This window comes from Microcebus murinus, chromosome 3 (assembly GCF_040939455.1).
Source record: "Microcebus murinus isolate Inina chromosome 3, M.murinus_Inina_mat1.0, whole genome shotgun sequence".
Classification (NCBI taxonomy): domain Eukaryota; kingdom Metazoa; phylum Chordata; class Mammalia; order Primates; family Cheirogaleidae; genus Microcebus; species Microcebus murinus.
In genome coordinates, this window is record NC_134106.1 from 2,391,901 (window position 1) to 2,414,822 (window position 22,922).

The 22,922-nt window shown below is 49.4% G+C and overlaps 1 protein-coding gene across 1 annotated transcript in view; it reads left to right on the plus strand.

Annotated features, from left to right (window-relative positions):
* Window positions 1-22,733, plus strand: part of ALLC (allantoicase) — a 28,225-nt gene extending 5,492 nt beyond the window's left edge. Inside the window, exons 2-12 of the mRNA XM_012763165.3 lie at window positions 3,119-3,213; window positions 4,805-4,855; window positions 5,175-5,262; window positions 6,507-6,632; window positions 7,761-7,843; window positions 9,082-9,214; window positions 16,533-16,688; window positions 17,111-17,184; window positions 18,560-18,668; window positions 20,671-20,795; window positions 22,419-22,733. Of these exons, the coding sequence (XP_012618619.1) occupies window positions 3,124-3,213; window positions 4,805-4,855; window positions 5,175-5,262; window positions 6,507-6,632; window positions 7,761-7,843; window positions 9,082-9,214; window positions 16,533-16,688; window positions 17,111-17,184; window positions 18,560-18,668; window positions 20,671-20,795; window positions 22,419-22,625 (1,242 nt within the window). The 5' untranslated portion in view covers window positions 3,119-3,123 and the 3' untranslated portion in view covers window positions 22,626-22,733. The remainder of the gene's footprint in view (window positions 1-3,118; window positions 3,214-4,804; window positions 4,856-5,174; window positions 5,263-6,506; window positions 6,633-7,760; window positions 7,844-9,081; window positions 9,215-16,532; window positions 16,689-17,110; window positions 17,185-18,559; window positions 18,669-20,670; window positions 20,796-22,418) is intronic.
* Window positions 22,734-22,922: the final 189 nt, after the last annotated feature.

Below are 22,922 nucleotides of genomic sequence, written 5' to 3' on the forward strand. Positions count from 1 at the left end.
TCCTCGAGCCCCCTGCCCCCCGCCCACCTGCCTCTGCCCCTGCCGCCTCTCCTGCAACTCTGGGCTCGGGGGGCCACCCCCAGGGAGACTCCCAAGCCCCCGAAGCTCACAGGTGTGTGCCCTCAAGGCCACGGGGGTCTTGCTGCTGCATTTCCCAGACGGTCACCACCCCCATTCTTGTCTGTGTCCTCCCCGACCCTGTGAGCCCCTGCTAAGAGCAAGGCATGGCCACACGCAGCGCCGCGCCTGAACATCCCAGGAGCCATGCACGGCTGCTGAATGAATAAACACGTACGTAAATGAAGTTTGTTTAACGAACACCTAAGTATCGCTTACTCCATGCCAGCACTCCCCTAAGACTTTCCAATGTCTGTCATTCTGGGGAACGTCTGGGTTGGCAATGGGGTTCACTTCACAACTGGGGGTTTAGAAAACTTACTTGACGCAAGGCCGGGCACGGTGGCTCACGCCTGTCATCCTAGCACTCTGGGAGGCTGAGGCGGGAGGATCGCTCGAGGTCAGGAGTTCGAGACCAGCCTGAGCAAGAGCGAGACCCCCCTCTATACTAAAAAAAAAAAAATAGAAAGAAATTAATTGTCCAACTAATGTATATAGAAAAAAAATTAGCTGGGCTTGGTGGCGCATGCCTGTAGTCCCAGCTACTCGGGAGGCTGAGGCAGGAGGATCGCTTGAGCCCAGGAGTGTGAGGTTGCTGTGAGCTAGGCTGACGCCACGGCACTCTAGCCCGGGCAACAAAGCGAGACTGTCTCAAAAAAAAACACCAAAAAAACAAAAAACAAAAAAACTTATTCGACCCCACAAAGATGCATTTTCTTCACCTGTAAGATGTGGATAATTCCAAAATCGCAGGTGGTTCTGAGGATTAAAGTGAGAAAAACATATTAACAGCACATGACCTTACTGTGAGCTCTCGCTCTGGGGAGACACCAGTGAGCAAAATAAACTTTACTGTCCTCAGGGAGATAATGTAACCGTCAGAGACAGATTGACAAATGCTATAGACAAGCAAACCGAGCCGTATGTTTACAAGCAGTGGGGACAAAGGGAGCTGCGGGTAAGGGGTGTTGGGGTGCTGGCGGGAGTGGGGGCCAACTCTGTAAATCGGGGGTCGGGGCTGCTGCACTGGAGGGTGATTGTCAGGCAGGAGCTTGGAGGGAGGGAGCGAGGGAGCCATGCACATACGCAGGGAGCAGCAGTCCCCGCGGAGGGAATGGCCATCGCACAGCTGCAGGGCAGACACGCCTGCAGTGCTTGACGAGCAGGGGGGAGCGTGGGGCTGCAGGGGCAGGGAGTAGGAGAGGAGGGGCCGGCAGGGACCTGGCACAGGTGAGGGGGCTCGTGGCCAAGGCGAGGGGACCAGCCTTTATTCTGAGTTGAGGCGGAGCCATTGCAGGGCTAACGAGCTCACATCTGATTCCGAAAGGTTGCTCCAGGTGCTGCTCTGAGAGCAGGTTGCAGACAGTCAAGGGGACCCAGGAGACCAGTGGGGATATTTAACGTCCAGGAGGCCGAGGACGGTGGTGTCTCTTCTCTCCCCACCCCTGCATGCGCTTTTGTGCATATGTGTGTGCGTGTGAAGTGTATGACGTGCACGCCTTTGGTTGTGCAAGCTCTCACACACATCCCAAACGGGGAGAAATACACGGATCTTTGGCATCACGCAGCCACTGCAGGTATCAGCTCACGGCCAATCTTGCTCCACCTTTGCCCACTTTCCTTCCTCTCAGATAGTTTTGAAGACAATTCCAGACATTGCGTCATTTCCAAATTCTGGGTCCCTTTTGAAGGTAGACATGACTTCCCGACAGAGTGGGATTAAGGGAGGCAGCGGGGGGCGGGTGAAAGACGCCTCTGGGCATCTTTTCCCTGAACCCCAGGAGGATGGAGGTGTCACCCTGCTGAGCCGGGGTGGCCGGCGCAGCAGCTGTGGAGGGCGGGGGCTGGGGCTGGACTCCGGGCTTTGCGATTCCCCTGGTCGCCAGGGCGGACGCTGAGCTGGCTGACATTCACGGCTGCAGCTCAGGAGACAGGTCCAGGAGGGGGAGGCGCGCGGGCCCCCAGGATGCGGGTGGCCCGTGGTCTGCAGAGCTCGGGACTGGACGAGGTCCCTGTGGCAGGAGCCAGCCAAGGAGGGTGGCCAGGAGCTGCCTCCTTGGGGCGCAGGTGTCACCAAGTCACCCTCTGGAGACACCGTGCCCGTTCACATTCCTGACAGCAGAGGCAGATGACGAGAGTGGCCGTGCGTTAAGAAACAGTGGCCGTTTCATAGGCCAGCGGCGTCTTGTAATCGCGTGCACTGCCGTCGTTGCAAGGGAGAGTCGACTTCTTACGCCCACTGACCGCTTGTATTCCTTCCCGTGAACAAGCGTAACTCCTAATGCATACTGGTCTCTCGGAGCCTTGGTTTGGGGTGGGGGGTGCCACCTGCACCCCCTATGTACCCCCTCAACTCTCCTCTCCGGCTCTCAGGTGTCTGCTCTCTGGACTTCACAGTGGGGTGCTGGCGCGGTGGGGAAGTTTCACTCTGCCGGCGACATGACCCCGTGACCCTGCGGCCCTGTGTGCCCCCTCCCCCCCCCCACAGAGACCTCTCCGGGCTCAGTCCCTGCTGTGTCAGTTTGTCTGTGGGTGCAGTTCCCTCGGGGGTTCCAGCGGGCACCCCTGCATTCTCTGCCCTGCACAGTCCCAGCCAGGGCCGGCCACCTGGTGTTCCATAAGTGGTTTTTTTTTGCATGGATTCAAGAACTATTAAAAGGGAGTTCTTTTCTAAATTAAAATAATTCCCCCCTTTTAAATTCTAAAACAAAACTTTGCATTTTCTGGTGGTCGGATTTGTAGACTTCAGCGATGTTCTACTCATAAATCCTTCAGAAGGGGGCCTCGCCCCCCTCCCCGCGCCGCGTGTTGTTGCGCCATCACCTTCCGAGTCAGCCGCACCCGGTGGACGGCGCCCGCGGGCCAGTCGGCGGGGCATCCAGCTCGGTCCCCGTCTGACCTCAGACGGTCCCAATCGCGGTGCGGGCGGCCCGGGAGGGCCTGCACCCCCTCTCGGTCCCTGTCACCCGCCCGGCTGACCCCGCCACCCTTCTCGCTCCAGGAGGCATGGCTGAGGCTCCGAGGGAGGGAAAACTGACCCGGTTCCTGGACTTCACGCAGCTGATCGACCTGGCGTCCGAGTCTGTGGGAGGCAAGGTGAGCCGTCTGCCGTGCAGAGCCCGGGACGCAGCGGCACCGGCCGAGGGACCACCGCCTGCAGAAGCCTCAGCAGAAGGGCGTCCCAATAATCCTGAGTGTTTTTTTTTTTTAAAAACATCGTGCACTGGTGAAAAGCGTGCCCCACCCCCATGTTTCCTGCACCGTAGGTCAGGGGTCCTGCAGCTCTGGCTGGGTGAGGCCCCTGTGGAGAGCCCGGCACACACATGTGCAAAAGCCCCAGGTGCCAGGCGCAGGGGCTCCGTGTGGCAGAGGAAAGGCCGGTGCCCACCCAGGAAGCTCACCTCCACCGGGGAGGCAGATGTGAAGTCCGGGCCAGTGCTGGGGCCGAGACCAGGCCGGGAGCTGGGGGAGGGAAGAGGTGGGGAGAGGTGGAGTTCGGGCAGGTGAGGCAATGGCCTGGTGCATGGGCGTTTGCAGGGCAGGTGCCATCTTGCCAGCAAGGGGGTGCCCGCTCCCACTGGTGCTGTGTTGGGAGCACCCTGTGTGTTCGTGGGGAGAGTGGGGAGAAGGAGTCCGGAGAGGGTGGAGAGGCCCCACGTGCCCTGTGAGGGCTTTGGCCGAGGAGCCATGGACGATCTGATCACCCGGCATGTCCGCTCACCTGCCCTTGGAGACCCGAGAGATTTCCAGGGGGCAAGTCAGCCTAAAACAGCAGTGACACCCCTACAATGTTGCCACCCAACAGCTGGCAGCTCCAGAACAGCTGGGTCCTCTCCTGCCTTTCGCACTCCTGAGCTGGTGCCAGAGACCAGGGCCACGTCCCCAGCCCGCTGCAGTGGTCACGGGGCACTGGTTAGGTCGGGTGACCCGCAGCCTGCTTTGCTCGGGGAAATCCGGTTTACGCCTGTTTTCTTTTTCTTCTTTTTGAGACAGAGTCTCACTCTGTTGCCCGGGCTAGAGTGCCGTGGCGTCAGCCTAGCTCACAGCAACCTCAAACTCCTGGGCTCAAGCGATCCTCCTGCCTCAGCCTCCTGAGTAGCTGGGACTACAGGCATGCACCACCATGCCCAGCTAATTTTTTCTGTATATTTTTAGTTGTCCAGCTAATTTCTTTCTATTTTTAGTAGAGACGGGGTCTTGCTCTTGCTCAGGCTGGTCTGGAACTCCTGAGCTCAAGCGATCCTCCCGCCTCGGCCTCCCAGAGTGCTAGGATTGCAGGCGTGAGCCACCGCGCCCGGCCCACACCTGTTTTCTTGGTGTCGATGAGTAGCACCCACCTCACTCACGAGAACGTCCTGCCCTGGCCCTGGCCTATGCATCACCAGGCAGCCCACCTGCAGGGCCACCTTCGGGGAAGAACCCCGAGCCGGTGGGACCCAGGTGTGACCCAGTGTGTTTTTTTGGGGGGGGGTGTCCTTGCCGTGTTTGTGAAAGTATCACAAAGGCTTTGGTTCTTGAAAAGAAGAAGGCTGGGTTTCTTTTTTTCCCAAGTGGAAGAAGTTAGGACTTCATATCTAGGCAATTTCACGTTTCTTTTTACAGCATCCTGCTGTTTCACTAGGGAATGAAATACAATGACTGTTAATTTGTGGTTACTTCATCTTTACTTCTTTCTTTCTTTGTCTAGGTTTTATTTGCAACAGATGACTTTTTTGCTCCTGCAGAGAACCTCATAAAGGTATCTTAAAGGGGCGTTCTTCGGCAACGTCCTGGGCCCGTGGAGTGACCTGGGGTGTGGCTCTCGTCACCTGTGCCCGGCGGTCTGTTCCGTGTGTGGGGCCCACAGAGGAGCACCATTTCTAACTCCGAAGGCGGTGCCCACATGGGGAGGCACCTTTGACCCCGGCGGGCCAGCTGTGTGCGCGGCGGGGGGTGGGGACGCCCCCGAGCCCCCCAGTGCGTGGCTCCCCTGGCCCCGTGGGCCGAAGGTGGTGCTCGGGTAGCCCAGGCTGTCGCGAGGGTGCTAACGACCCGCTTGCTGTACGTCTTCGCCCTAGAGCGATGGCCCAAGTTTTAAAGAACACGAATATACCGAGTTTGGGAAATGGATGGACGGATGGGAGACCAGGAGGAAAAGGACACCAGGTAATAAGGTGGCTTGCTCATCCCGGCGCATTCAGCACTGGGGGCTGGAAGAACGGTGGCTGTTGGAAAGCCGGCGGCTATTCTGGGTCCATTTTAACTCCGGGCCGCTGGGACGCTCGGCGATCCTGGGTGTCCTCCTCTGAGCATCGGGCCCGAGAGTCAGGGAGGGGTGGCGTGAGCCCGGCCGCCGGTGCAGCACCGGCACAGAGGAGGGTGGACGTGCTTTGCCAGGGAACGAGAGCACCGGTGGGGCCGAGCGAGGGAGGGAAGGTCGGGGGCCTGTGGCGCAGCGTGGCAGGCGGCCTTTGGCCAGTGCAGGCGCAGTGGGTCCTCACGGCAACCCTCCGCCCCCGGCGTTCTCCTCCCTGTTCAGTCGCCATGGAGACAGATGCGTTGCCTCGGCCCAGCTAGCAAGATAAGCTGGGACTGAAGCCACTGGACCTGTCCTGTGCTCCTGTGCCTTTGTGTCCCCTTAAGATGCTGTTTGTATTCATTGCTACTCATCCGTCTCAACCAACATACACCTTTTAGAGGCGACAAAATGCCTAAAAGTGAACTGATGCAGGTAGTAGGCTGATAGCTGGATTTTTGAAAGCGCCTGTCTCAAGTGTTACAGAAATATTATTGGGTATTTCTGATTTTCTGAACTTCTGTAGTACTCGAGGCAGCACCAGATTCTAATAAGTCTGGACACTTTAAGGTGTGTCTGTACCTGACAGCAGACAACCAGGAACTGCACAGTGGCACAGGAACTCGGAGACTCCGGGGGCCTTGGCGGTGCCAGGAGGGCGTCCTGGGCGGGTGTCGCGGGACATCCCTGAGGCCTGAGCTGACGGGGGTGCGGTGCACGGGAGAACGGGCTCCGCTCCCCACTGAGCCGGCCCGGGTTTCCTGCGCCATGACGTCACGGCTCGGTTTTATGGAAGCTGACATCACCCCGCAATTTGCCAAGGACGGTCACAGGACAGGGCCGGCTGGCGTCAGGATCGGGGCTCTGAGCGCAGGGCCTTGCATTCTGTGGTCTGCCTAGACGCGCGGATTCTTGCCGGACGGTGGTGGTCACCTGCGGCCAGGTCAGCGCGAGCCCAGGTCACGTGAGCGCAGAGTGACCCCGCACACGTTTCTCTGTGCCGGCAGGAGGGCATTCCCGCTAGTGGCGATTTCCGCTTCAGTTCCGTCCAACCACACGCTTCCCCCATTGCTGCCACTCTAACGGGGCCTCTCCTGTCACCTCCGTGTGCCAGGTCATGACTGGTGCGTCATCAGACTGGGGATACCAGGAATCATCCGGGGCTTCGACGTGGACCTTTCTTACTTCGAGGGAAGTCACGCTCCTCGAATGTCGATCCAAGCAGCAAACGTGGAAGAAGGTGCCAGAGGCAGCCCCGCCCCCCGGGTGGGAACTGTGGGGTCCCACGGCCCGCCCGCTCTCAGTGAGACCCGCACAGGCTCTGCGACTTGCCTGCGGCCACCTGACCGTGACGGGGTTTTAGGACTAGGACTCCCAGTAGAGTGCTCTGTGATTTTTAGCGTAACAGTGCTTTTGGCCCAGTACAGATTTCATCGTTCCCACCCTCCTCGGGCCCCACACAGAGGCACAGCCGTGTGTCCCGGGCATGTCTGGGGAGCAGGTGTCTGGGGAGCGTGGGCCGGGCCTGGGATGACCCCGTGATGCAGAGGCAGCCCTGGGCCAGCTGCGGGGCCGGCGCCACCAGTGGTGCTTCCCGCCCTCCTAGTGCGCGTGGCCACCCGGCTGCCGTGAGCTTTGCAGAAAGGGTTTCTTCTTATGGTGGAATACCAGGCCTTGTGAGTCACCCAGGCTCTGTTTTTATTCCTTTAATCAGCGTCATCGGATGTTGCCTTAGAATGAGTTGTTTTTTTTTGACATGTGTGCAATTACGTATGTGCAGATGCATGTACTTGGGGCAAATTGGCACTGAAAGTGCTACGCGCACAGCTACGGGTGCGGCTCCCAAGGAGGGCTGGGCCCCCGAACAGTACACGAGGTCACTTTGCAAGCAGGAATGACCAATGACAAATGGGTAGGATTATTTCGGCAAGCCCATCGACTGTCCGTGAGTGCTTCTCTGTGGCAGTCACCCTGGTGTCAACTCTGAGGACACCCCGGGGGGAGGCGGTGTTTCCGGGGTTGGCCTTGTCATGGTCCGACTTCATCGCTCCGGCGTTTGAAAACTCTAGCGCTGCGAAAACTCTGCTGAAGTCTGACCTAACTTGGAAGTGACATTGACTGCTTTGACAAGCAGATGGTAGTATCAAATGGAGGACACTCCTTTTTGAAATCTCTGTATTAGCACATTGAATGTTGAGGAACCTCAACATATGTGTCTGCTGCTTTGATCATCTGGGACTCTGACCTAACAAGTATCTTTAGGGCTATTTGGCAAAATGAGACGTACTGTAGAACCCACCAAGAGAGTCTATTCCCTCTGATACTGAGCCCTAACGGTAATAATCGGGAATGGCCGTTCTCACTTCAGATCAACTACCGAAGATCCCAGAACGAGGAGGAGTCAGGACCGGAGCCTCGGCCACGCCCGAGGAGTTGGACGCCATTGCCGAGGTAGGTGCACCTGCACCAGGTGAAGTGGGGCTCGCCACCGGTTAGCAGGACAGAGAGGAACCCCGGCTCTGCTGGGTGATCCCGTGAGACACTGAGCCCCGGTGTAGCTCACCTCATTCCCGACCCACTGTGACCTTGCAAATGCGTCACGAGTGGTTCGTTCCCCTCCGCTCGAGGGGCACCGTGGCCCTGGGAGAACCCGTGTCGCTGGCCCCTGGTCAGGCACACCTGGAAATGGACAGTAAACATTTAAATACTTTTTATTGTATTGTATTGTATTGTATTGTATTGTATTGTATTGTATTGTATTGTATTTTTGAGACAGAGTCTCACTCTGTCGCCCAGGCTAGAGTGCCTCGTGGCATCAGCCTCGCTTACAGCAACCTCCAATTCCTGGGCTCAAGCAATCCTCCTGCCTCAGCCTCCTGAGTAGCTGGGACTACAGGCATGCGCCACCATGCCCAGCTAATTTTTTCTATATATTTTTAGTTGGCCAATTAATGTCTTTCTATTTATAGTAGAGACGGGGTCTCGCTCTTGCTCAGTCTGTTTTTGAACTCCTGACCTTGAGCGATCCTCCCGCCTCGGCCTCCCAGAGTGCTAGGATTCCAGGCGTGAGCCACCGCGCCCGGCCTAAATACTCTTTATAGCAAGTTGACAAAGTTAACTTCTGTGTCCGACGAGTTTAATAAAATAAACGGTTGGGGCTTGTATTTGGGTACCATGTTGTTTTCTAAACCTTATTGGTATAACAGTTTGTACTGTGTTTTATAAAAGTCTTGCTCCATGATAGACAAGGACATGGACATTGTAAGGGGCCTTTCAGCTGGGGAGCGGAAATCAGGGAAAAGCGCTGCAGGGTCCCGGCCAGCCCAGACCCCCGCCCCGTGGGAACAGCCTCGGCGTTTGCTTGGACGTTCAGGTCACCCTCTCGCTCCTGGGAGCCCTCCAGGGAGGTTGTGGAAGGGTCCGAGACCTTCCCTCACTCACAAGCCCCCGCCACCATCTCCCACTGGCTGTTTTGATCCATGTGGAGACCCCTCCCCGGACTGTATTCTGTTTATTATTAAACCAGGGCTAGATCTTTCCTATTTTTGTTAAGGAGTGTTCCGTGAGGCACCCGCCGTGCGTTGTATTCCAGAGCATCTCCAGCCCTTCAGCCCCACAGACGCACTAGGACTAGGAGAGAATTTACTGTTCTCACGAGCCACTGCTAACATTTTCCTATCTACTGACAGCTAAAATCCAACGGCTGGAATTACTTGGTCCCCATGACAGAGCTTAAGCCAGGAAAACCTGCTGAGAGCCACAACTATTTTCTTGTCAATTCTCCGCAGAGGTGGACTCACATCAGACTCAACATTTTCCCAGGTACCCACGCGACGCGGACCCGCCTCCGGTTCTACGGCCCCTTTGCTATGCTGGCCTGTTCACAAAGTGTCATGCGAACCGCCCTTTCCTTCTCGGTAACTGATCCCTCTCGCATTTTAGGGTTACGATTTGCCCCTTTGCACCCTAGGAAATTCTTGTTTTAATCTGCCCAGTAATAGGCAGCTATGGAGCAGCTATCGAGTAGATCAGGATGTGCAGGAACTGGGTTGCGTTAGGCCAGACATGTCCCAACAAGTTCTATTGCCCAGGTGGCTTACACAGCCGTTGAAGCAGCATGTACAAATGACTCTCGTTTCATTTAATTTTTTGTTGTGGCAGCTTTGTTTGTAATAGAATTCACATAACATGAAAACCACCCATTGGAAGTAAGTGTGCAGTCAATGGTTTATAGTCTATGCACTGAGATGTGCAGCCACCACCGCGATTTTAAAGCATTTTTATCACCTCCCAAAGACACGCCAGCTCCTTTATTTAGCTATCACCACTCATCTCCCCTGGCCCTAAGCAACCGCTGGTTTACTTTGACTTGATAGATTTGATTATTTGGACATTTCACAGTGAGTGGAATCCCATAATGTTGGTCTGTCGTGTCTGCCACCTTTCACTCAGCATCCATCTACATCATAGCATGTGTCTTTGCTTCCTTTTCCTGCTTGCACAATATTCCATTGTGTGTTTATACATGCTGAGCATCCCAGATCTGAAAGCCTGAAATCCAAGATGCTCCCAACTCTGAAATGTTTTGAGTGACAACGTAACACTCAAAGGAAATGCTCATTGGAACATTTTGGATTTGGGATGTTCTACTCATAGTGCAAATATTCCAAAATCTGAAGAATTCCCAAATCTGGAACACTTCTGGTCCCAGGTATTTTGGACAACAGATCCTCAAGCTGTATCACATAACGTTCACCCGCCTGTCAGCTTGTGGGCATTTGTTGGCTCTTACGAATAATGCCCCTGTAAGCCTTTGTGTACATATTTTTGTGCTGTCATGTATTTTCATTTGCTTTGAGTTTATATCTAAGACTGGAATTGCTGGTTCATATGGTAACTCTATCTTTAATTGTTGGGGGAACTGCTAGGCTTTTCCAAAACGGCTGCACCATTTTATGTTCTTCCGGTCAGAGATGAGGATTCTGATTTCCCCACATCCAGCAGGTGCTAACCTCGTGCTTAGAGTCATCCTACTGGATGTGAAGTGACTTGCGTTTCCTTGGTGACTGATGATGAACATCTTTTTATGTGCTGACTGGCCATTTGTATAATACTTTATTTTTTTAAGAAAAATGTCTCTTTAAATATCTATTCACTTGTTTTTTATTATTGAGTCATATGAGTTCCTAATTATATATTCCACATACAAGTCCCTTATCAGGCACAAGATTTGCAAATATTTTTCTCCCATTTTTGTAGACTGTCTTTTCACTTTCTCAATAGTATCTTTTGAAGCACACCAATTTTTGATTTTGATAAAGTTCAATGTAACTCTTTTTTTCTTTGTTGTTTGTGCGTTTGGAGTCATAGCTAAGAAATCACTGTCAAATCTGAGGTCATGAATAATTACTCTTATGTTTTTTCTTCTAAGTGATTTGTAGATTTACATCTTTGATTAATGATGTGAGACCATTCACATCTTAGATTTATCTATTTGATAAATTTTGAGTTAGTTTTTGCAGATGATGTGAAGTAAAGATTCAATTTCATTCTTCTGCTTGTGGATAGCAGTTGTTCAAGATCCCTTTGTTGAAAATACCCTTCTTTCCCAGCTGACTGACTTTGGAACCCTTGTCTAGAATTAGTTGACCATAGACACATGGGTTTATTGCTGGACTGTCAATTCTGTTCTATTGGTCTATTTATCTATCCTATGCCAGTATCACACTGTTTTGGTCAGTGCTGCTTTGTAGTAAGTTTTGAAATTGGAAAGTATGAGTTTTCTAAATTTGTTCTTTTCTAAGATTGTTTTGGTTTTTTGGAGTCCTTTCACAATTCCATACTTTAGAATCAGCCTTTAAGTTTCTACAAAGAAACCAGTTGGGATTTTGACAGAGATTGTATTGAATCTGTAGATCAATTTGAGGAATATTCCCATCTTAACAATAGTGACTCTTCCAATCCATAAACATGGGATGGTCTCCCATTTGTTTAGATCTCCTTTAATTTCTTTCAATAATTTTTTGTAGATTTCAGAGTTTAAGTTTTGCACTTCTTTTATTAAATTATTTCCTAAGTATTTTATTCTTTTTTGGGACTATTATAAATGGAATTGTTTTCTTAACTTCATATTTGGATTGTTCATTATAAGTATACAGAAATACAATTGATTTTTAAATGTTGATCTTGTATCCTATAACCTTGCTGAACTTGTTTATGAAGACTAATGGTTTTCTAGTGGAATACTTGGGCTTTCCTCTATATAAGCTCATGTCATTTGCAAATAGAGATAGTTTACCTCTTCCTTCCCAGTCTGGATGCCATTTTTCTCTCACTGCCCCACCCTCACCGTTTCTCCCCTAATTGCCTGAATTAAAATCTCTATTGCAATGTTGAATAAAAGTGTCATAAGCTGAAGTCCTTGTCTGATGCCTAATTTGAGGGGGAAACCATTCAGTTTTTCTCCATTTAAGTATTATGTTACCTGTGGGTTTTTCATAGATGCTCTTTATCAAGTTATGAAAGTTTTCTATATTCCCAGTTTGTTGAGTGTTTTCATTATGAAAGGGTGTTGGATTTCATCTGTTGCTTTTTCTATATCTGTTGAGATGATCATGTGGGTTTTGTCTTTTATTCTTTTGATATGGTGTGTTACATTGATTGACTTTTCCAATGTTAAACCAACCTGCATTCCTGGGATAAAGCCCACTTTGTCATGGTACAATGTTTAAATGTGTTCCTGTATTTGGTTTGCTGGTGCTTTGCAGAGGATTTTCGTGTCCATATTCACAAGAGATTGTGGACTGTAGTTTTCTCGTGATGTCTTTGTCTGGTTTGGGCATCTAGGGTAGTATTGTCCTCTTGGAATGAGTTGGGATGTGTTCCCTACTCTTCTATTTTTTGAAAGAGTTTATGAAAAATTGGTATTTAAGTTTTTTGTTTGCAAATTCAATCTATGTGCTTGATATAGGTCTACCCAGGTTGTTTCTTAAGTCATTTTCAGTAGTTTGTATCTTCTAGGAATTTGTTCATTTCATCCAAGTTATGTAATTTATTAGCATACAATAAATTATAGTTGTTCACATTGTTCTCTTATAATCCTTTTTACTTCTGTAAGGTCAGTAGTAATGTCCCCTCTTTTAATTTCTGATGTTAGTAACTTGAGTCTTCTCTTTTCTTTTCCCCCTTGGGTCAGTCTAGCTAAATGTTCATCAGTTTTGTTAATCTTTCAAAGAAGCAGCTTTAGGTTTCATTGATTTTCTGTATTTCATTTATTTCCACTCTAATCTCTATTATTTCCTTCCTTCTACTTGCTATAAGTTTAGTTTGCTTTTTTCCCTCGTATCCTATGGTGGTGGAAAGTTCTTCTTTTAATATGGACTTTTATAGCTATAAATTTCCCTTTAAGCACTGCTTACTGCTTCCCGTAAGTTTCGGTATATTGTATAAACATTTTAACTCATTGCAAAGTATTTTCTAATTTAAATTTTGATTTCTCCTTTGACCCAATAGCTCTTTAGCAGTCTGTTGTTTAATTTTCACCTATTTGCGAATTCCCAAGATTTCTTTCTCTTACTGATTTTGATTCCATTGTGATTGGAGAACCTATATTGTGTTATTTCAATCTTTTGGTTGTATGGCCTCATATTTGCTATATCCTGGGGAATGTTTCATGCACAATGAGGTGTAGTTGGTTTAGAGTGTTGTTTAAACCTTTGATTTTCTTGATGATCTTTTGTCTGGTTGTTTTATTCATTAACAAAAGTGGGATATTTATGTCTTCAATAATTATTGTTGAGTTGTCTATTTCTCCTTTCATTTCTGTCATCTTTTTCTTTATGTATTTGTTGATCTATTATTAGAAGCATAGATGTTTATAAGTACTATATCTTCCTGATGGGTGGACACATTTATATTATCCAATGTCCCTCTTAATCTCTAAAAACTTTTTTTTGTTGTTTTAAAGTCTACTTTATATAGTGTACAATGTAAAGCCATTCCAGCTTTCTTGCAGATGTTTTTTGCATGATGTAACTTTTCCTTCCTATTACTTTCAATATTTTTGTATCCTTGGATAATGTGTCTCCTGTAGACAGCATATAGTTGGATGTTGTTTTTTGACCAATCTTTGCATTTTGATTTTTTAATGCATCTAGTACTTTTTTTTTTTTTTTTTTTTTGAGATAGAGTCTCACGCTGTTGTCTGTGCTAGAGAGCCATGGCATCAGCCTAGCTCACAGCAACCTCAGACTCCTGGGCTCAAGTGATCCTCCTGCCTCAGCCTCCCGAGTAGCTGGGACTATAGGCATGCGCCACGATGCCCGGCTAATTTTTTTCTATATATATATTAGTTGGCCAATTAATTTATTTCTATTTATAGTAGAGACGGGGTCTCGCTCTTGCTCAGGCTGGTCTCGAACTCCTGACCTCAAGCAATCCGCCCGCCTCGGCCTCCCAGAGTGCTAGGATTACAGGCGTGAGCCACCGTGCCCTGCTGCATCTAGTACATTATTAATGCTCATTGCCTTTAATATGAGTGACATAATTGGATTTAAACCTACCGTTTTATTTTTTGTTTTTTATATGTCTTATGTGTGTTATTCCTCTTTCCCTCCTTTAATGCTCTCTTTTGCATTAATATTTCCCAAGTAGCATTTTAATTTCTTTAATGATTTGTTCACTATTTTATCCAGTATTTCTTTTTAGAAACATGACTCCTATGTAGCTCTAGTTCATCTTCCCTCATGTTGCAAACCTGACAGTACACTGCTAGAATTCTTTATAATAAATTACAATTATTTATATAATTTTGTTTTCTGAAAGTGCCGAGAGAATAAAAAGGAGCAAGTATATATTTATATTTATTTATGTTTTGTTATACTGACTTTTCTATTTATAATTTTCAGTTTTCTTCATTTGTTTCCGTGGATTTGAGCTATCTTCTGGATTCCTGCCCTTAGCCCAATACAGCTTTGTCCCACCCTGTGTCCTTTGCATTGTCACTGTCATATATGTTACATATAGACTATGTTTCTGTGTGTTACAGGAGCAACAACACACCACATACATGTTGTTATATGTATTGTTTTTTAAAGCACGTACGAGAGGAGAGGAACTATGCACCTCTGCTGTTCTCCGAGATCCGGGTAGGGAGGGAGAGGAACCAGGCACATGGGGTAGGGGAGGGTTGGTTTAAAGATGTCCTGGCCGGGCGAGGTGGCTCACGCCAGTAATCCTTGCACTCTGGGAGGCCAAGGCGGGCGGATTGCTCGAGGTCAGGAGTTCGAGACCAGCCTGAGCAAGAGCGAGACCCCTTCTCTACTATAAATAGAAAGAAATTAATTGGCCAACTAATATATAGAGAAAAAATTAGCCGGGCATGGTGGCACATGCCTATAGTCCCCAGCTACTCGGGAGGCCGAGGCAGGAGGATCGTTTGAGCCCAGGAGTTTGAGGTTGCTGTGAGCTAGGCTGACGCCACGGCACTCACTCTAGCCTGGGCAACAAAGTGAGACTCTGTCTCAAAATAAATAAATAAAGGAGATGTCCTCAGAGGACAGAGAGGCATTTTTGGGATTCCTTGATAGTTTTGATTAAAAGTGAGTCTAGATATTAACTCTGTAAGGAAGAATCTTATTTTATTTTTTGAGACAGAGTCTCACTGTGTTGCCTGGGCTAGAGTGCCATGGCATCAGCCTAGCTCACAGCAACTTCAAACTCCTGGGCTCAAGCAATCCTCCTTCCTCAGCCTCCTGAGTAGCTGAAACTACAGGCATGTGCCACCAGGCCCGGCTAATTTTTTGTATATATTTTTAGTTGGCCAATTAATTTCTTTCTATATTTAGTAGAGACGGGGTCTCGCTCTTGCTCAGGCTCGTCTCGAACTCCTGACCTTGAGAGATCCTCCCGCCTCGGCCTCCCAGAGTGCTAGAAGGATCTTATTTTTAAAAATGTAAGATCGGCTTTGTATTCAACCGATTAATATCTTCTATGCCACTAGAGCGAATGGTGACATTTGACGAGCCTGGACAGCAGTGGTGATTACTCTCACAGGCTAGCTCTCGCTGCACTTCCTGCGGTATATTTTCTAGCGTTTTGCGCCACCGGAGTCTGGTTTTACTTGTTGTAAACAGCAAGAGTTCTGCTGTTCTACAGACATTTTTTTCGGATGGCTCAGTTTTGTGAAATTTTTCATGTAAAAACACATAGGGCTTAGTTTTAGTAGGACACTCTGATTAGATGATTTTGACCCTCTATATTAAGAAATGCTTGGCTCCACCTTCTGGGAAGTAATATTCAAACAAATAAAGGATATTCCGTTCGTTAGAGTGAGTTGCTCTTGGTAGCTCCTTGCTGCTCTGCAGACCCGACTTCAGGCTGCTGTGGCTCCCAGCAGCCGTGCGACTCTGTGGGTATTATCTCCGGCACTCTCAGCTGCATCGCTGAGCAACGTGGCGTTGTAAAAATAAACAGGCAGGGCTCTGGTATGAGTCCGTGTGGGAGTCAGCAGTGCCCATTCCTGGCACGGAACATATCTATGGTGAATTTCCCAAATGCTTTGACCTCCTTGGAGTTGTCCATTCAATGCGGAAGCGCCGAGCATCTGCTGTGGGCCTGGACCTCTTCCAGGCAGGGAAGACACAAGAGGCGGAACAAGAGGCGGAACTGCCGGGCCTCCAAGGAGTTTATAGCCTCGGTCTGGGAGATTGGTCTCAGCAAGGACTTAAACAATGGGGGGGGGGAAGGGATAATTTCAGCCTGTGATTAGAGGTATGGAGTAGATAAGCAAGGGGATATGATAAACCTTAACCTGGGGAGTCAGGGTTGGGCCAGGTGGAGGGGGAAGGAGGTAACTTTAGAGGGCGAGAGAGAAGGCTTCTCTGAGGCTGTGACACTTAAGTTGAGACTTAAGAATGACCAGTAGTCTCTGGAGAGGTGGGACAGCTGTTCTGGGACAAGGTAACCACGCGTGCAAAGGCCCTGGGGCAGTGGGCTCGTTGTATTTGAGGAGCAGAAAGCAGGCAGGTGTGGCCCGAGCCTCCCTCGAGAGGAGACTGGAGAACACCAGAGGGCCCCGTAGGTTATGACACACGAATAGGCTACTCGTACAGAAAATAACTGAGCCCACTTCCCTTTTCAGACGGCGGAATTGCACGACTTAGAGCGTACGGCACTGGACAAAAAGACTGGACTGCAACTGACCCCAAAGACCCGGAAGACCTAGCGGCCATTGCTTACGGGGGTGTCTGTGTAGGGTTTAGCAACGCACACTTTGGGCACCCGAACAATATGATCGGTAAGATGGCGTTCTAGGAGCTGGTTATTTCGGAAGCCTGGATGCCAGCATTCGACACCCGAATGGGGGTCAGAATGATTCAACAGGGAAGGGACATTACAGAGCATGGGGGTGGAGGAAATTGACACGAAGTCCATGTGTATGATCTGATGCCTTTCTGACACGAAATAAGTCAACATGAGCAAGTTTTCTTCTACTTCTTCTCTAAGTAGTGTAGCAACCACTCGCTAAGTAGTTGCTATAAAAGGAAAAGTAAAGTTTACTAACCCTATGATCGTTTGGGAACTTACTGAAACATTAAGGAAAACAATGTGTGTAGCAATGCTTAAGTGCACAGGATCTGTAATTTAATTACCCCAGTGAATTTATTCTCACATGTAAAACAAAATCATGTGATTTACTGCTAACGTTATTTTCTGTAGGAGTCGGTGAGGCAAAGTCTATGGCAGACGGTTGGCGAACTGCAAGAAGGCTGGACAGGCCACCGATATTAGAAGTAAGAAGTTAAAAACAGCTAAGGTTTCAAGTTTTTCTAAAAAGTATTTTTTTAAAGTTTTGTTTCCTGTTTTTTCTACATCAAGGAAATTTTTGCTCATTTTAGAAACCTCCTACCCATTGTTCTACATGCTTATTACTGTTCTCCACATTTTCCAAATTTCCTACTGTTTTTGTTATAAAATCAGGGCAAAGACCCACAGGGCCAGACGTGCTGGTCGTGGCCAGCTACTCCAGTGTGTTTGGACATCACTCTTTTTCTCCAGTGAATAAAGAAAAGGACCTTCCGTTTAACGATACAAAAGTTATGAATACATTTGTTGGTAGAGGAAAAATCCACTAGTTTAATAGTTTTTAATATCCGTACATCCCAGGATGAGACCACTTACGTGAACCTGTCACTGACAGGAGCCCCGGAGTCCCCACAGCTGTCTGCTGTGGCCAGTACTTAATTTGCGATGAGGGGCCGGGGCGCGGTGGCTCACGCCTGTAATCCCAGCACTCTGGGAGGCTGAGGCGGGCGGATTGCTCGAGGTCAGGAGTTCGAAACCAGCCTGAGCAAGAGCGAGACCCCGTCTCTACTATAAATAGAAAGAAATTAATTGGCCAACTAATATATATAGAAAAAAATTAGCCAGGCATGGTGGCACATGCCTGTAGTCCCAGCTACTCGGGAGGCTGAGGCAGGAGGATCGCTTGAGCCCAGGAGTCTGAGGTTGCTGTGAGCTAGGCTGACGCCACAGCACTCACTCTAGCCTGGGCAACAAAGCAAGACTCTGTCTCAAAAACAATAAATAAATAAATAAAAATAAAATAAAATAAAAATAATTTGCGATAAGGAAGCCAAAAAGTAGCAGAGCAAGACAAAACTCTTCATTTGCAAATCCCACGGAACGCGTGGCCAGAAATACACTCTTCTCCATTCTGGGGCCGGATTTCACGTCACCCAGTGCTTTTAGATATGAACGAATAAACTCTCCTTTCTTGAAACTAAGGTTTGGAGGTGTGTCGTGCATTGGCATAGGTTTGACCAAGAAAATATCTACTTTGAAAGGTCATGACAAGCTGATTTGAGGACTACGGGCTGGATTAAAGATCCTTTTGTGTTCAGCGTCTGCAGGGACTGTAACTGACGTAGGAAATCACATGACACCCAGTGACAGCATGAGTCGGAGGGGGCACATAAGGAGTGACAGCAAAGGGGCATTTCACCTGCAAAGTAATTTACACGCCAGGCCACAGGAAAACAATCTTTTATAGTAAGAAATAAAGGAACAGTGTGATAAAGTGCAACATGTCAACCTTCCTCACCTGTTGGCTTTCAGGTTTGGTTTCCTGAATGACCCCAGGTTAGCTTACCTGTTTCTGAATTCCAGAGTGATGACAGTGGCACGCTCCTGGTTCCGGGCTCTGAGTGGGCGGTTTTCCGGTTGGCACACCCTGGAGTGATAACGCATATTGAAATCGATACCCGATATTTTAAAGGTAAATGCAAAGCCGTGAGGAAGCGCCTTATGACGGGTGCACTTACTCTAAAGACAGTGTGGTCCTCTGGGGGTGGGACCCAGGGCAGCCGGACTATGGACCTGGCTTTCCCACTCCAGCTGCGTCACTTTGAGCAAGTTACCTGAACTCTTTGAACTCCAATACCCGCTTTATAAAATTCAGAGTTGGACCCGGTGACCTCAAAAAACATGCCAGATTCCATTATGCAATAATCCTTTTTAATGGAGAGGCTCTTAATTCAATTTGGGAAGAGCCCATGAGAAAAACAGGGATAGGAGGCATCTTTTTACAGAGAAGGGGTCCTAAGCAGATTGATGGGTGTGGGGGGTGACCATTTCTTCTCCAGGGTTGACTGTTAACGCAGGGTTGACCGTTAACACATTTTCAAAATTGTGCACTTCTATTAAATATTAGTAAAAAAATTTGGACAAGCAACCCTGATATTCCATATTTACTCTCTTATGAAATACACGTGTCATATTAAGAAAGTTCAAAAGAGGCTACTGAACTTTTATAATCGTTAGGTGACATTTGAAAAGTTTTGGATTAGGCATCTCATGAGTGTTGTCTCTGAACAAATGGTGGCAGTTTATTTTCATATTTTTGGATGAGTGATTTTTAAATGTCTTGCAAATTATTATGACTTTACTCCATTATTAACTATTTTATCAAGACACAATATATGTTTAAGGCTAGGTTCATCATTAGTAGTAGCGGGTGGAAATTAATTATTTCAACAAGCCTTGGTCATTTTAACTTATTTTGGGAAGCCTGCATTTTAGATCTGGTGTGGCTTTTCCTTTTCAGCGTGGCTGACAGAGTGCCTCGTAAGGGGCAGGTGAGGTGGCAGCTCGGAGATTTTCTTGTCGTTCATGCCTGCTTACGGATTTAGCAGCCTCCTTAATGCACAGTTCTCTGTGTGAATGGTTTAAATCACTTGTTTATTTTTGTGAGGGACAGCTTAGTTAAACCCAGGAACAACCAGTAGACCCACTCAAGCAGGAGCCCCTAGCTGCAGTAGGTCACGGATACATGGCTGCCCAGAACACCACGATGACACTGACGGCAGTGAGGGAGCCTGCAGTGCCCACCTGTATTATGTCCATACAAATACATTGCCTCCAATGTGCAAAGCTTGATACACACACACACACACACACACATACATATATCAGAGAAAGAGAAACAGCAGCCCTGATGCTCTCTTCCTGTGTCACCTTTCTGTTTCCAGGGCTTGCTCACCCACCTTGGAGACCACTATTTTTAGAGAAGAGGCACAAAGGGGGCATGTGAGCACTCAGCATCCTCTTCTGCCAGGGTTCTTGGTTAGCAACCCCTCCTCTCTTGATCTTAGAGTCTTGCAGAACTCCCACAGAAATTATCCCCACAAAGACTGTGGGACCCTTCCCCTAAGGTCCTCTAACGCCCCTGGGCCCATGATTCCTGTGACATTCCAAAGAGAGAAGAGACCGCTCAGAAATCCTGAGCACAGAGCGCTTGGTGCTCAGAAGTAGCTAACTCAGCTCAGTATTTCTTCTTCTTCTTTTTTTTTTTATTGACACATTACAAAATATGATGCCATAAGGAAAATATTTTCCAGCTTCATAATAATTTCAGATGAGCCACATAGCAGCATGCAAGTAATTAAATCTGCAATTCAGGAAGCTTATCAAGATACATTCAAGTTTCAAAGTGAGAATGCTGTACGTTCAAACCCAAATGCGTCGGCCCATCAACATGCGGCAGGCAGTCTCTGACTCCCCTGAAAAACAAACCTTCATCTCTTTCATGAGCAATCCAGCCATCACACACCGGTTGCTCCTTCTCTCACATGCTCCGCACCTTTGCTTTTGCTTAGAAAGAGCAATGGCTTGTTCTTTGCTGGGGTTTTCATCCTATTTAAAAAAGCCCGATGTCCCATACGCCGAGCTGTGCTGAGTAGATGCAGTGGAGAAAGTCACTCTTTGCTTCGTTCCGACAGGCAACTCTCCCGACAGCTGTAAAGTGGACGGGTGTATCCTGACAACCCAGGAAGAGGAGGATATGGTCAAGCACAAGTGGCTGCTTCCAGCCCACAAGTGGAAAGCCCTGCTGCCGGTCACCAAGGTGCGTGTGCAAGGCTGCTAGCGGCGGCACGCGGTCTGGGCTGCTGCACGCGGGTCCGCTTCGGAAGGGCCGAGACACAGTGCCCAGGCTGCGGCTCAGCTCAACAGTGAAATGAACAAGCTTCTAAAAATCTTATCCGTGCGCTTAAATGAGAAGCAGACAGGCTTTCCTTCCCCCCACTTCCACATTTCCAATCGAATTCTGTTACAACAAAAACTTGTCACGTGCTAATCACACGCAAATGAAAAAAGTTTCCACTTTATATTTTACTCTTTAGAAAGAGTGACTAGCATATTTAAGGCTATAATGGTGTGTCCACCTGTGGGATGGAATCTGAGATATTCTACAAGTGTCTTCCTTGATTAAGGAGGAGGGAAGTCGTCACTGTGGGTGACGGTGGAGGTGAAGGCTGCACTGCAGGTGAGGGTGCAGGTGAGGGTAGAGGTGAGGGTGCAGGTGAGGGTGGAGGTGAGGGTACAGATGAGGGTGGAGGTGAGTGCCGCACTGCAGGTGAGGGTGCAGGTGAGGGTGGAGGTGAGGGTGCAGGTGAGGATGCAGGTAAGGATGCAGGTGAGGGTGGAGGTGAGGGCTGCACTGCAGGTGAGGATGTAGGTAAGGATGCAGGTGAGGGTGGAGGTGAGGGCTGCACTGCAAGTGAGGGAGCAGGTGAGGGTAGAGGTGAGGGTGGAGGTGAGGGCGCAGGTGAAGGTTCAGGTGAGGGCTACACTGCGAGTGAAGGTACAGGTGAGGGTAGAGGTGAGGGCTGCACTGCAGATGAGGGTGGAGGTGAGGGTGGAGGTGAGGTGAGGGTGCAGGTGAAGGTGCAGGTGAGGGCTACACTGCAGGTGAGGGTGCAGGTGAGGGTGCAAGTGAGGGCTGCACTACAGGTGAGGGTACAGGTGAGGGTGCAGGTGAGGGCTGCACTGCAGGTGAGGGTGCAGGTGAGGGTGGAGGTGAGGGCTGCACTACAGGTGAGGGTAGAGGCGAGGGTGGAGGTGAGGGCTGCACTACAGGTAAAGGTAGAGGTGAGGGTGGAGGTGAGGGCTGCACTATAGGTGAAAGTAGAGGTGAGGGTGGAGGTGAGGGCTGCACTACAGGTGAGGGTGCAGGTGAGGGCAGAGGTGAGGGCTGCACTGCAGGTGAGGGTAGAGGTGAGGGCTGTACTGCAGGTGAGGGTGCAGGTGAGGGCTGCATTGCAGGTGAGGGTGCAGGTAAGGGTGCAGGTGAGGGCTGCATTGCAGGTGAGGGTACAGGTGAGGGTGCAGGTGAGGGCTGCACTGCAGGTGAGGGTGCAGGTGAGGTTGCAGGTGAGGGCTGCACTGCAGGTGAGGGTACAGGTGAGGGTGCAGGTGAGGGCTGCATTGCAGGTGAGGGTACAGGTGAGGGTGCAGGTGAGGGCTGCACTGCAGGTGAGGGTACAGGTGAGGGCAGAGGTGAGGGCTGCACTGCAGGTGAGGGTACAGGTGAGGGCAGAGGTGAGGGCTGCACTGCAGCTGAGGGTGCAGCCAAATTATCGTCATTGAATAACTTCTTCACCCAAGTGCAAGCCGTGGTCTGTGTGGGCATTTGGCCACGCATACCCTGCTGCGACGAGGACCTCTCTCTGTCTCTGCCTCTTTTCAGCTCTCCCCCAACCAAAGTCACCTGTTCGACAGCCTGACCGTAGAGCTCCAAGACGTGATCACGCACGCGAGGCTCACCATCTTCCCGGACGGGGGCGTGAGCCGCCTGCGGCTCAAGGGCTTCCCCAGCTCCATCTGCCTCCTGCGGCACCGCGAGAAGCCCCAGATGCGCTTCTCCGTGAAATCCGGCTTCAGAGCGAACCTCTAACCACACGCAGAGTGGTGTGGCGGCTGCGCGGCGGTAACCACTCGGTCACGGCCAAGTGTTTGAACACGGGTGCCTCCTGGCGATTCAATAAAGTGGTCTTCTCACTAACTGATCAGTGTTGACATGAAGCATTTGGTGGTCTAAACACTAGCTGTGAATCCTAGATGGTCTCTAAGGAATTACTTTTTAAAACATAAGATATTGATATTTATAATATCGATAGCCCGCACCTTCTGTGTTAGGTAATATGCAGCTTATCGTCTTCGGAAGTTTGTTTAAGCCCATCAAAACCACGGG